Raw genomic sequence first — 13621 nt, forward strand, 5'->3', positions numbered from 1 at the left:
AGGGGTCACTGCTGAGTGCTGTGCTTCACTCTGGCTCCTGGTTCCCCATTCCACCAGTCAAGAATGCAGCCTCTGAAGTGCTTTTAGTACCTTCTGTGTGGGGGCTGGGATTGCAATCATGATCCCACAGAAAATAGGATGGCTTGTTGGGGTTATATTGGTGGTTTTCTTTGTTAGTTTTATTTTAAATTTTTGTCAGAAAGACTAAAAATATTGTACACTGCAGAAAAAAATGTATTTGTTCTTACAATGGTCTTACTTCTGAGAGCAGAAAACATAACCAAATAATGAAATCTAATTTTCAGGACAAGTCATTGATAGCTTGTGATAAATAACTGCTTTCTGGCTGTGACTTTATGAGTAAATAAGTACTGTAAAATATATTCCATGGTCCCAGTTTCTACTTCATCCTTGAGTAAATTTATGAGTAAGTAAAGACTGTGAAATTTATTCTGTGGTTCCAGTTTCTCCTTCATCCTTCAGTAATTTTCTTTCTTTGAAAGGGTTGCAGAATTTGATCCTAAAGGAATAAAACAATATGCTTGCTAGGGCTTCTCTTTATTGATTAACAAAGATTGATAAAACTTGATTTTAGATTATTTCATGAAATCTTATAATTGTAGTAAGATCTTAAAATTGATTTTTAATTTTTTAATAAGTAATATTTTTCTTTGTTTAGGAGATTATTGAAGAAGGAGAGAGTTCAAGAGTTAAAGAAGTGTTAAATGATGAACGATACAAGGCATTTAAGGTAAATCCTTTGAGTTTTGCTGCTGCTGTTAAAAATTTCCCTCCCTTTAGTAGAACTTGGACTAAGGCATCAATTTTATTATAAAGGGACAGCCAATATCAAGTACAAAGAAAGATAGGTCTTGAAAAAAAGAAAGGGTAAATCGAGAAACAGTGTCAAGGAATAATGTGGAATATCTTTCTATTTTTAATTAATGTAGTGTATTCATAATTGCTCTTAAGTGATGTAATGCAACTTACTCTTTGCTGTAAGTTTAATGTGATGGTAGTTTCATTTCTGTCTCAACTGTTTATAATTTTAAAACTAATTCATTTTATTCTGGAATTAAGAAAATACCAGGTGAATAAGATGGCTCAGATCTATTGTAATTCTCTTTTGTGTGAGGCAGGAGGACTGGAGCTGTTTCTTCCCTAGGCACACTGTAGAGTCTTAATCACACAACTTCATAGTTGCAGGGACTCTAAACCACATAAATACTGCAGTTCCCATTACTGAAATATTTATTGAATTCTCCATTGGAAACATGTAAGATGAGCAAACATTTAAAAAAATTTTTTCTGCATTTTTGATCTCTATACATACCCTCTGTCTTCAAAAAAATTAAAACAGAGTAAGACAAATGGGATTGTTTAATTCTCCCTAGCATCACTCACTGTTGCTTCAGCTATGCAAGGCTCTTCCATTCTCTCTGACTTACAATGCAGGTATGAAAGGGTGTTCAGAGACAGCTGTTGATGCCATCTCTAGCAATATTCAAAAAGAGATGCAGATTCACATGTATAGCAGGATTCAAGAAGCAGATTTGCTTATTAATGCATGATTGCATTACAGCATGATTGAGGAACAGCTATTAAATCTTCAGGGTTTAAGAAAATCTCTTGGAGATTAGAATAAAACCTATCAGGAGACAAATTATCTCAAATGTGCTTTATCCCTTGTTTCATGTGCAAAATTACAACAAGCTTAGGTGGCCCCACTTCTTAGCTGAGCATACCTGTCAACATTTTGTCTAAATTAGTTGTAACCAGTTGTTTCCACTGATTTTTTGATGAGATTCTAAGACGAATCTCATATTAGTGAATTCATAGATTTTACTGTTTAGCATAGTCCTGGTACCTGCTGCTTCACTTATCATGGCTTGAAAGATCACTGCTGGTCCCAGGGTCATGGCTATCAAAGGCCTGAATTAAATTATAGTCCATATTTTAGATGTAGGGACATGAACTGACAGGGTCAGTTTGCTTTCTTACAGAAGTGGGTGCTGCAGAGAGTGAGTTTGTGTCATTGGTTTCACCAGCTGAAAAGAAATGTCACTTGTGCTGCACTGCTGGCAGCATCTCTAGCATCTAAAAACATGCTAAATAACAATGGATCTAAGTACAGAAAGAAAAAAACACAATTTTGTTTTTTTCCTCCTAAAAATTTGGGTACATAAAATCCTTTTTCTTTAGTTCTTTGTCTCAGTGTAAATTAAGTCTCCTAGAATCATTTAAAACCCAGTAATAGGCCCTTTTGAAAATATTTCAGCACTAGCAAAAACTTTAAAAGATAACAGTCTAAGTATTTAAAAAAATTATATCCTTTTATAAGCACCCATGATTCAGACAAAGGGTAGGTAATTTCGCACATTATATACAAAATGTAGGGCCATTCCTATTTAATATTATCAATTATTTTAACTTTTCACTTTTAAAATCTTAATTATTTCCGAGGAATTAATATCTTCACAAAAGCACAAAATAAAGCTAGCATGCTTGGAATTTATCTTCAGGTTGTAGATTCAATGGAAAAGAGCAGTTATTCATGTCTTACACAGATCCTCATTGAATTCCATAAAAGTGCAGTGCAAGGTGGAGAGCTACAGTATTGACAAACTGAACATAAAGAAGGTGCTTTCTAGCAAACATGACAGTTTTCTCTTACTTTTATATCAGTGTTCATCTGAGGTAGCAATCCAGTGAATAATGCTTACAGCTTCTGCTTTACATCCTTTCCTGGGTAATAGCTTAGTGAACAACATTATTTTGCAATAGATGGAATATGACCACACAAAAGTTTCTGGTGGACTGGTAGATTTTGGGGTATTTTAGGTTGGTTTTTTTGTGTGTCAGTTTTTTGGTTTGTTTGGGGATGTGTGGTTTTGTTATGTGTGTGGGTTTTGGTTTTTATTTTGGGGTGGGTTTTTTTGCCACAAGTTTATCAGGTCAGTGTCAGGGAATTGAGCTACCTAATGTTGCTGTTTGATTTCTGTTAAGAAATTGAGTAAAAATAAAGAACACTACCCTTATTCCAAACCTTAGTTAAGAGTGCACATTTTAGTAAATGACATAAAGGTGTTGGGAGTACTGCTTTATTTTTGTTTGGATTTCATGTTAATGAGAACTGTCCATGTATAAAACCAGTTCTCTGTTCAACGTAGTCATGCAAAGAAGAGAAGCTGAATCTGTCTGTTTCTATCACACTATTTGTCTTCAGTGAAGGCTTAACTCTGCCCACTGCTTTCCCTGAGAAACCTTGTTGTTGCCTACTTATTATTAATTCACTGCTCCTTTAGAAAACAACACTGAAATGTTTTTCTACTGACCTTAGCAATTTACTTCAGTCTTTGGAGTGGGAGTGAAGACATCTGAGAAATGGTACAGAATGGGTTTGAGAACTGTGGAAGATGTAAAAGCTGACAAGACCCTGAAGCTGTCAAAAATGCAGAAAGCAGGTAAGGTGAGAGTGTCATAAAAACTTCTATCTCAGTGCTCTAGAACTTGATAACAGAGTCACAGGGGAAGGCAAAGCTCATTTATACATCTGTTCTTTCACTGCAGTCTTGTGAATACTGAAATATTAGGTGAAAATATTTGGACCAGCTGAGTTCCTAATTAAAAATGGTATCATTCAAAACATAGGAATATGCATATTTTTAAATTGCTTGCACAGATACCAAATGAAATCTCTTATACACAGAACTATTAATGGTTCATTATTGCACAGGTTGTGAAAAAATTACAAAATTGGGAAAGCCCAGAACTGCTTTTCAGAGGAGATCTGTCTCCCTCAAGGCAGCCCTAATTTATTGATAAATCTAGACTTGTAATAAAGTACTTATACCTTTTTTCTATTATTCTAGCACATCCTAGCTTTAAAGTGTTAAACATGGTCACATGAATAATGTTCCTTCCCCACAGATTTTTTGTGTATGCACTGTTTCCCTAATAAATGAACTAATTTAAACAAAGAAAATAGTTACATTAAGGAAAACATATTCTATAATGTGACATTAAAATAGTCTAAATTATTTTGCATTAAATTTGTCACCTCAGACTCCCTTGGATGAGATTTCTTGTATTTGTGCTCCTTTGTCCCTCTTTCTTTTACATGTCATATTCAAATGTGAAGCAAGCTGCCATACTGGGTTCTTTCAACACAAGCTGTGATCAGCAATAAGATAGCTGGGATATTTCACATACTTCTGACCTCTACATTTGTGTATAACACCATTATTTTGGGAAGACTGCCTTTTGAAACAGTACATCCAAAAATACCATTGATGGGAGCTGTGATGAATGCCATTGGTGGGGAAGTCAGAGTAATTTATAAATATTCAGGTCCTAAGAAAGTGGAGCAATTATTGTGATTGCTGTGTTGACAAATTACATGACAAATTATAATGACAAATATATATATAAACTCTAAGGACAAAGATGAAGGAAGAGGCTGTCTCTGCCCTGTGATCCCTTGTACCCACACCACCTGTGATTTGGGCCTTGAATAATGCTGTATATATTTTAGTATATCTGTGGAGTGATCAGCACTTTTCCCCTTTGCTTTCCAGGGTTTCTCTACTATGAGGACCTTGTTAGCTGTGTGTCTAAGGCAGAAGCAGATGCAGTGAGCTTGATTGTCAAGAATACTGTGCGTACATTTCTACCAGATGCTTTAGTTACCATAACTGGTGGTTTCAGGAGGTGAGTGAAAAAAAATGAGGTCACTTGGCTGTTTTATGCAGGTGCAGAAAAAAAGATGATTGTGTCTTGGAAAAATCAAAGAAGCTTTGTGGGAAAGTATCAGAGTTTGTTTTCAACATTTTTGGTGGGTTTGTTTGTTGGTTTGTTTGTTTTTTTCAAACAGGAGAGCGGTTCTGTGACAGTCCCAGGTTCCTGGTTTTTGTTGCTGTAGATGGTTAGTTTCTCTGCATCTGAATTCCCAAGGCTGAGACTATTGTAAGGCCATGCTTGAAGGAAAGATACAACAGGCTTAAGGCAGTCTTGATTTGGTTTTTTTTTTTTTTGGGGGGGGGGGATGATTTAACAAGATCTTAGTTACGTGTGTTTGAAATGTGCTGAGGCAGAGTTTGTACTGTTAGAGGTATACTTGGAGTAGATGGTTACTGAAATGACTACAAAGCACTGACTAAATTAAATACATACTAACATCTGTATAGATGGGATGATCTCAGAATTCCTTTCCTGGTTGATTTTTATTACAAATAATTTTGGTCTTTCTGTGCAAAACCAAACCCAAAGCTGTTGTTCAGAAAAATACATTCTTTCAGCACTTGAGAGCTTTCTTACAGCCACACAACACAGTGTTGAGACTGGGAATGGTCTTCAGGAGTTCTGCTTTCCTTACTCTATTCTCAGTCCCCCATTATGTTCTCCTTGTTCTACATGTTATGCTCTTAAACCAAAAAAATGTAGTCAGTGCTAACTCTTGCTGAAGAGTTAGCTGAATTTGATACTTTGTAAGACTTTGACTATATTTTTAATATAAAAGTATCTTTGAAAGATACTTATTCTCATAAAACTCGAAATATACAATTCTGTGACTTTCATGCATCTAAAACTAATATGAGAGCAAAAGACAGAAGAATATTAATAATTAATGTATCACCTATGTGTTTTAATATTGTAAGCCTAGATAGGTCAGACTCAATCCAGTACTAAATTAAAACCTTATATAATTTATAATTTCTACAGTACAGCAATTGTGTTGAATATTTTTATCATCTTTGTTCCTTTTCATGATATTTATAATTATTCCTTGTATATCCCATATTTATTGTAGGAATGTTAGTAGCCTCTAGCTACATAATTTCAATAAAACTGTGTGGTCAATAAGAAGCATTAGGCTTAAGTAGGAACCCTGACCAGAGGTTTAGGAACAAGGTGAAATTTTATGTTCAAAACCTCAAGTGTCATCATTCTGTGAGTCTTTGTTTCAGAGACATGTGGTGTTTCTCAAGAGAGTCTCTGTTTAAGGGGGTCTTTGTGTAAGAGACTCCCTCCACTGATGCAAATCAGTCAGAGACCTTGTGTTAGTGGTAACTTGGATGTAATTGATTAACACTTCTAGATGGGTCAGAGCCGTACAGGTTATACTAAAAAGTCCCAGTCTCTTCTAATGTAATGTTGGCAGCATAGTTTGCAAAGTTTGACTCTCACAAATCAAATCGAAGCCTTTTGTCTTGCTTATTGTTGTGGGGAGATATGATAGTAATTCTCTTTTTTATTAAGAATAGGCTTTTGTATCTCTAAATGGGTGTATCAAGGCAGAAGATAAATTATTTAAGTATCTATTGATGCCTACTAGTGGGTAATTCTGTATACTAATTACATGCCTTTAACTGTACAAGAACATATTGAACTGTAGGTTTCAATATGTCAATCCTAATGGTATTTTACCAGCCCATGGAAAAGAAATGCTGCAGTGTAGGATTTGCAGGTAACTTGATGGATTGAGATACCTCTTTCTGGCACCTGTATTTTAATTGCTGAGTTGCAATAAGGGTGACTACATCTGTTCTTTTTTGCCTGTCTCCTGTAATGGAAATGCTCTTCAGCAAGATGTTTGTGTAAGCTTTGTAGTTCACAGTTTTCGATTACCAAATTATTTTTTGTTCCTTTCATCATTATATAAATATTTTAATAAAATAGGCAAGCTGTATCATTTAAACAATTTCCTCATTCTACATCCTGTACACTGCTGACATAAGAGGAAAAATAGCTCACGATTGCTCTGGTATCTATCTGATGATATACTGATTCCCCAGGATCCAGATTTGCCTTGCTTTGTATTCTTGTTTCATAACTTGGGAAGAAATTAACAGTTGATTGTTTCCCTCCAGATTTTTGACCTTACTATGCAGGAGAACTGGATGAATCAAAACAAGCCGAACTTCCATAGAGACCTACAGCTATGGAGATTCAATAGAGATGAAAGATGAAAGTAGAGATGAAAGTTACATTATTTCCCCCAAATCTATTACATATGCACATGGATGGGTATATTTATTGTGTTACTAGATATTTTCCTTTAAGTTCCTGAAATGTCAAGAAATCAGATGATGTAGAAATTCTTTAAATCAAAATTAAGAAGCACAGTATAAAGGTAAAGTAACTAATAGGTTTTGTTCTGTTTTATTTTAAATCCCAGCAAACTCGTTAATGGACTTCATATTTCATCTCTTGGCTTTTGTATGGCTTATTTTCCTAGTCTTGTAAAAAATAAAAGAATCATGATGGCAACCCTTCATATATTTCTAATTTGAAATAATTCAGGAGCAGAAATTAATAAATTAATGAAGTCTAGATAGGTTTATCCCTTGTTGCTTTCCTTACAGGAGCACTTTGGTAACTGCTGTAAAACTTCAGTCAGTATAGTTTCAATTGAGATGTTGGGAGAGTTTTACTTTTTCTTTTTGTTTTTCTGTCAACCTTTTCCAACACTTATCTGGGTCATTTTGAAACAGAAATTGCAACGCTGTAATGCATGGAAATACAGAAATAGAGAAATTGTAGTTATAAAAGAAATCACACCCACATGGTGTGGAATGTATTTCATTTTCTATTCAGGTAAGGTGTCAGGGAGGGTGACTGCAGAGAAGGAAGAATCAAAGATGCTGATAGTGCAATATAAATCATGCCATGGACAACGTTATTAGAAAGCCTGAATTTGCCATGCAAAGTCTGTTTGAATTGGCATGGTATTATTTTCAGTGCTCAGCCTTTCTTATTTTGAGTTTTAAGCTAATGAGACAAATTCTGTGGTGGGGAATAACACCTCATAAGTTACACAGGACCCTGAGGGTGAAGTATCCCTTCCTACATAAACAGAGGCCCTGGGATGGGGAGAAGAAACCCCCCCTTATTCTAATAAACAACATCCCTGATAAATAATGCACTTGTCCCAGCTATATCCAAAGCAGGAATGTAGTTTAGGCTAACGTGTGTTATCACTTTTAAATGAGTTAAACTGTGGACCTGACAACTTTTTTTTTCTTTTTCCTGTGCATATTAAAAGAGTAATTTTATTCCATGAAGAGAATTAAGGAGATTTCTGTGGTAATGGCATTGTCTCATTTTGTGGCTATCACTGCATGTTAGAGAATATTTTATTCCTGTTAACAGTATGTTAATGCCATTAATAGTAATATTAGCATTGTTGTAGGATAATTAGTGATAGCAAGTAGAAAAATAACTTCACAGTAAGTTTCATGGCAGTGAACTGGAGGGGTTTTCCCTTTTTTCCTCTAATTCCATATTAGTATATGGCTTCAGAGCAATTTCAAGAAAAGGTTGCCATGCACTGGAGCGCTATGATATACTGGAAGATCCTGGGTTTTTGCTAACTTGATTTTGCTGCTGATACTGGGTTTCATCCCAAGATGTGATCTAAACTGGAGGTTTCATAAGAGTTTGGAGGAAACACTGTATGTGATATGTACTTTATGATTTCAGTCTCTTTACTGGTTCTCCATATCTCAATACATACACCCACAGCCTCCAAATTTGGCTGAAGAAGTTCAGAAAAGGATCTGGAATAAAAATTACATACAGTGATAAGAATATTTTATACATATATATATATAAGAACTGCATTTTCAGAATGGTTTCCTGTGTGCTCTGTCCGTATGATTTACAAATTAGGATTCAGTTTTATTGTGTTGCATGTAACACAGTTGTGGTTAGCCCTGCAGCAGTAGAGTTGTTTCTCCATGATGTGAGGACATGGTTGCCATAACATCCACAGGCAGTTATTTTTTTAAAAATTATTTAGAGATCCTCTTAGTATTATTATTTCACTTCTCACTTTCTCAAATATTTACTTAGACACACTCTTGTTGGCTTCTCATACCTTAGCCTTTAGAGAAAGTGAAGTAGACTAAGGAGAGGCTTTGTTTTGGATAATTTTTCATATTGCAGTTCTGGAGAAGCTGTTCAAGTATCTTGGGCATTGCATCATGAAGAATAACTAGTGTATCTTGTCTTTTTTTATCTTTATGAGAGGTTAATTTTTTTATGCTGTATCAGTCTTCAAGGAAGTTTTATTCCCAGTCTCTTTCATTGTTAATTCTGTCCTAACATGAACCTGAGTGTAGATCACTATCTCCTTGCTTGAATTTTTATTATCTTTTAGAAAAGAGGATTTGATTCTCTGTAACATTTGTAGATAAGAATTATTAATAGAAAAGCAATGAAGAGAGCAAAGGACAGGGTGACTGTGTTTGTCAGGCATCCTGCCATACTTTGGTATATTACAATGCAAAAAATTCTTTCCTGTGTGCAGTGACATTTCCTACAAGGCAAAGGAATGCATAAAGTAACGACACGGGACAGGATTCTGCTCTTTCCTGTTCTGTACCCAGAAAATAATTTAAAGATATCTCTTCTTTCAATCTTGGAGATAAGATGAAATAGCTGAGACAAAGAAACTCTTTGAGAGGTTATTTTACAGGTTCATGCAGTGATAAATAACCAAGGTTATTGTGGCACCTTCGTTTAAGAAAATAAGACTTCTATATGGCACGTGGAATCACATTTATCTAGCTGTGCTGGCACATGCTCATAAAGAAGAGACTGTGAGATTGAATGTCTGAAGAGTATTATGCTTTCCAAGCTTTGGAATATACACAAGACTTTGTGCTTTATTTAATCAAGCTTGTCTTGTGGATTCTGGCTGGAGTTCTTGATAAATCACAGAACATCTGATCACAAGTTCTGATCCTGATAAAAAGCTCTATTTGACCTTTTGATATTGGATATTCCTAATAACTTTTGGAGGCTGTAAATGTTCTGCAATGAGGTTAGAATTCCTGACATAACACCAAATTTTTTCAGGTTCTCAGAGTAAATGTATTTGAAGTGCTATTATACAAATTATTTTCTTTCTCCTCAGATCTAGGATTAAAATAGTGCTGCACTTGCTAAACTAATAGAATTAATTTTGCAAAAGATTCTTGCAGAAAGATTTTAGGCAAACTCCTAAGCAGAGATTGCTTATTCTACTTATGCTTTGGTTTTTTTCTCTCTGAAACACAAACTGTGGTAAGAGAAGATATAAATCATATCCAGGTACTCAAGTCTAAATACTGTAATTTCTGCTCACTTTTTTTCTACTGCTGTTAAAAGAAGTAGCTTTCTTTATATGCTGGTATTTAATTTTTTTCCAGGGAGAAATCTGCTATAAAGGAGTTGTGAGATAAACTGCTCGCTGGACATTCAAGCTGATACGGTAGTTTGCTCACACTCAAATTTAAGCAGATCCTGGAATAATCTAGGAATTATTCCAGCAACAGACTGGAGAGGCTGCTTGGCCATCATTCATAAGCACAGCCTTTTCCCTGATAAACTGTACCCAACTTTGGATGAGAGTTTTAACCTGGAGACGTTCTAATCTGATCTGGCTGGTTTTAAAGCTTAGTAAAACAGCTTTGCCTTCCCAAACTCCCTAGGATTAGAAATGTTTGAACTTGAGGTATTGTTATACTGCAAGTAAAAATATTCTCTGGCAGGAGTTAGAAGCACCGCAACTGTGAAAGAACAGGGATCATCACAAGTTTCTGCTTTTAATTTTCTGTAATCCATTAAAAATTAAGTTGGGGAAGGAGAAAATCAAATTAACGGCTAGCCAAGTCAATTTAAAAGATAATCTATTGGAGTAATTCAGATACTTCCTTTTGTCATTAGAGCTTTGATTTTTTTCCCAGTCATTTCATCTATTATTAGCCACAATGAATCATGAAGTAGAAACTGATGAATAAGGTATTTGGGAGTCATAGACAAAAAGAACTTCGTAAGAACCCATGAAACTTAATAAAATTGAGCACTCAGCAGGGCATATACTTTGAAAGTCTTTCAAAAACTTGTTGATTCAAAGTTTTTTGCATGCCCTACACTACTTGACCCTTTCCTACTTTCACAGACTTTTTAGCTTGCTAGAAGGATGCTCTTCAGCTGGGTACCTCTCTTATCGCTAAAACTAGTTTGAGTGGTGGGCAAAGCATAGAGCTGGAAATGGAGGTGGTTGATTTCTGCAAAGCCAGAAGTTTTGTACTGTGTATGGAGAGCCAGAAAACTCCCTGCCTTAGTCTTACAGTTTCTATGATCACCCTTTACCTCCTGGAATGCATTTGTAAGAGCCTTTGCAGTGTTAAGTGTTTTCTGTTTCCTATCAAGTCTGATGGTGACTGCTAGTAAGTAAGCCAGAGCAATACAAATAATGTTATTGAGCAAGATATGAAATCTCCGACTGTATTATTTTGGGACTGTTAAACAAAGTCTCTTGTATTGGTATTTTCTTTTCTTTTAAACTTAATTGGAAAAAATGAGACTGAAAACCAAAACTAGGGGTTTCTATTTCCTTATCGGGCAGTCAGTCTGAAATTTTAGTTATGATACCTGATCAGATTTGTTACCATTCTAATCTGGACAAAATTTTCATTTGAAACTGATGAAAGTTTTTAAAGTTACTGCACTGATGGATGCTTCGTGCTCAATATTTGCCATTACAGTTTATAGGGAATATTGGAATGGAATTTTCAAACTGCAAAGGCAGACTTGTAGTGACAAAGCAGCATACTGCAGGTACGCTACTAGAAAAAAGACAGGGCATTGTCTTAAAAATAGATTATTTCTTTCCACATCTTCATGTCGTGTTCATTTGATATCCAAATGAACTGAATGTTATATGAAAAACAAAGTGGGCAATTACTAGAATAGAAGACAGTTTATATCTGAAGGAGGAACAGAATGACAGCTAATAATGGTATTTAAGCAATTTTTCTCCTTTTGCTTTTTTTTCTGATTTGCCCTGTAAGGTCACTTTCAATCATTTTTGCTATGTAAGGGTCAGCCATTTGGCACTTCTAGGTTTCTAAACTATATGGAAATGTTTTTAGAATGCTTGCCACTGCATAAAACCAAAATGTTAATGGCTTCACTAAGTCAAATTAAATTTTAATGGCCGTGGTTTAATTTTTCTTTCAGCCCATTCACATCCTTTAAGCAGCATTAAATGTGATTCAGTTGTCTTCTAATATCACAGCTGACCTGAACAGCCTTTTCAATTAGACTTTTAGATGAAGCAGATCTGATACATTCTAAGTAAATAAAGATCTCTTTTTGTTGGTTAAATGCTGATATTCACAGCTCATTTAATCCATTTATAGAGATGCAATGTCAAAAGAATGGTTTTTTTGTGCAATGCTGGTGATAATGGGCAGAGATGAGACAAAAAATTCACATCTTTGTTTTGTCAGGGAATGGAAATTAAGGAAGAAGAACTAAAAAAGATCTATTTAAAACTTTAAGAAAGATGCATGACTGAGAAGTGATGAAAATTTTTTGACAAGGAGTCACACATTAAAAGCATTTTATGAAATGGTGTGAAGAATAGTCAGTTAACAATGCACATTCCCCTCAGAAATTTATTCTGGCATCTTACAAATAATCTCATACCTGAACAGTAGATGTCCAATGTTTTTTAATTGGTTCAGTCTGTACTAATATAAAATGTTTTAATTTCATCTTTAATAATGGATTTAGTATTTACGACATAGTATGCCTTTTACATACACAAAAAATGATAGAAATTGTTAGAAATCTACTATAGTTTGTTCAAAAGCATCCTTGATGTTTCCATAATTCTGTTTGATGTTTGTTCTCATTTTTGGATGACAGTGTCTCAAGACCTTCACTATATAACAGAGATGGCTCACTGTGATAAAACCTTCTCTGTGTACGAGGGCAGGCATGAGGAAAGGGGCTTCTGGGTTTACTGCTCAGTGTGGGACCCAGGAAAAGCCATCTGGGGCATCTGATGTGCAGAAAGCTGGGCTCAGTGATTTGCACTGGCTGCGTTTCTTTTCCAGTGGCTTTGCTTATTGAAATGCAAGAGAATGGTGCTGTCATTAGCTAGAGTAGATTTCAGCACTGAGTTCAGTTTTGCCATTTTGGTAGCTTGTGTGAGTGTCAGATGATAACTAACAGCTAACTTGCTTTCTCCTGAAGTGAAGTCCCAGCTCTGAAACAAACACCAGTCTCTCGTGACGGCTGGCTCATTAGACCCACCTAAGTGGAAAGGAGCAGTGACAGCTGTCAGTATGAATTACAGCACCACCAGCTCCAAACTGCAGTGGCTTCTGCAGTGCCACTCCTAAAGAGAATATACCATTAGAATTCCAAAAATGTAAAACTGATTTTGCATTATTTACACAATTTTCTGGACAAGTTTTGTCAAAGTGAATGTTTTGAAAAGTTATAAAAGGAGTATGGTACAATTATTTATAGTCCTGCTTTATCAATGAATGTACTTAATAATGCATATTCTACTGACCATTCCCACTTTAAAAGGTTTTTATTATGCTAGGTTAACATAAAAGTAGTAATTCATCATTTTAGAAAAATTAGCATATGCAGTGGTGGTTACTATTTGCATTATGGAAACTAAACATGTAATTGCTAAGTTCTGGTATGACTTAAAACCACTGCTCTAGTGTTTTGGAAGGGGAAATGCTTTGCCCTTCCTCGAACACAATTCTTCCAATATACAAGTATCTAATTTTCAGCGAGCATAAAACATGTATTTAATAAATTCAGA

General features: G+C 35.2%; 1 protein-coding gene across 8 annotated transcripts in view; it reads left to right on the forward strand.

Moving 5' to 3' along the window:
* DNTT (DNA nucleotidylexotransferase) overlaps positions 1-13621 on the forward strand; it is a 142919-nt gene that overhangs the window by 78185 nt on the left and 51113 nt on the right. For all 8 annotated transcript variants that reach the window (XM_038140123.1, XM_038140122.1, XM_038140124.1 and 5 more), the window contains 3 exons: positions 680-751; positions 3341-3464; positions 4578-4710. In XM_038140123.1, the coding sequence (XP_037996051.1) occupies positions 680-751; positions 3341-3464; positions 4578-4710 (329 nt within the window). The remainder of the gene's footprint in view (positions 1-679; positions 752-3340; positions 3465-4577; positions 4711-13621) is intronic.

The sequence above is a fragment of the Motacilla alba genome, chromosome 6 (genome assembly GCF_015832195.1).
Source record: "Motacilla alba alba isolate MOTALB_02 chromosome 6, Motacilla_alba_V1.0_pri, whole genome shotgun sequence".
NCBI lineage: Eukaryota > Metazoa > Chordata > Aves > Passeriformes > Motacillidae > Motacilla > Motacilla alba.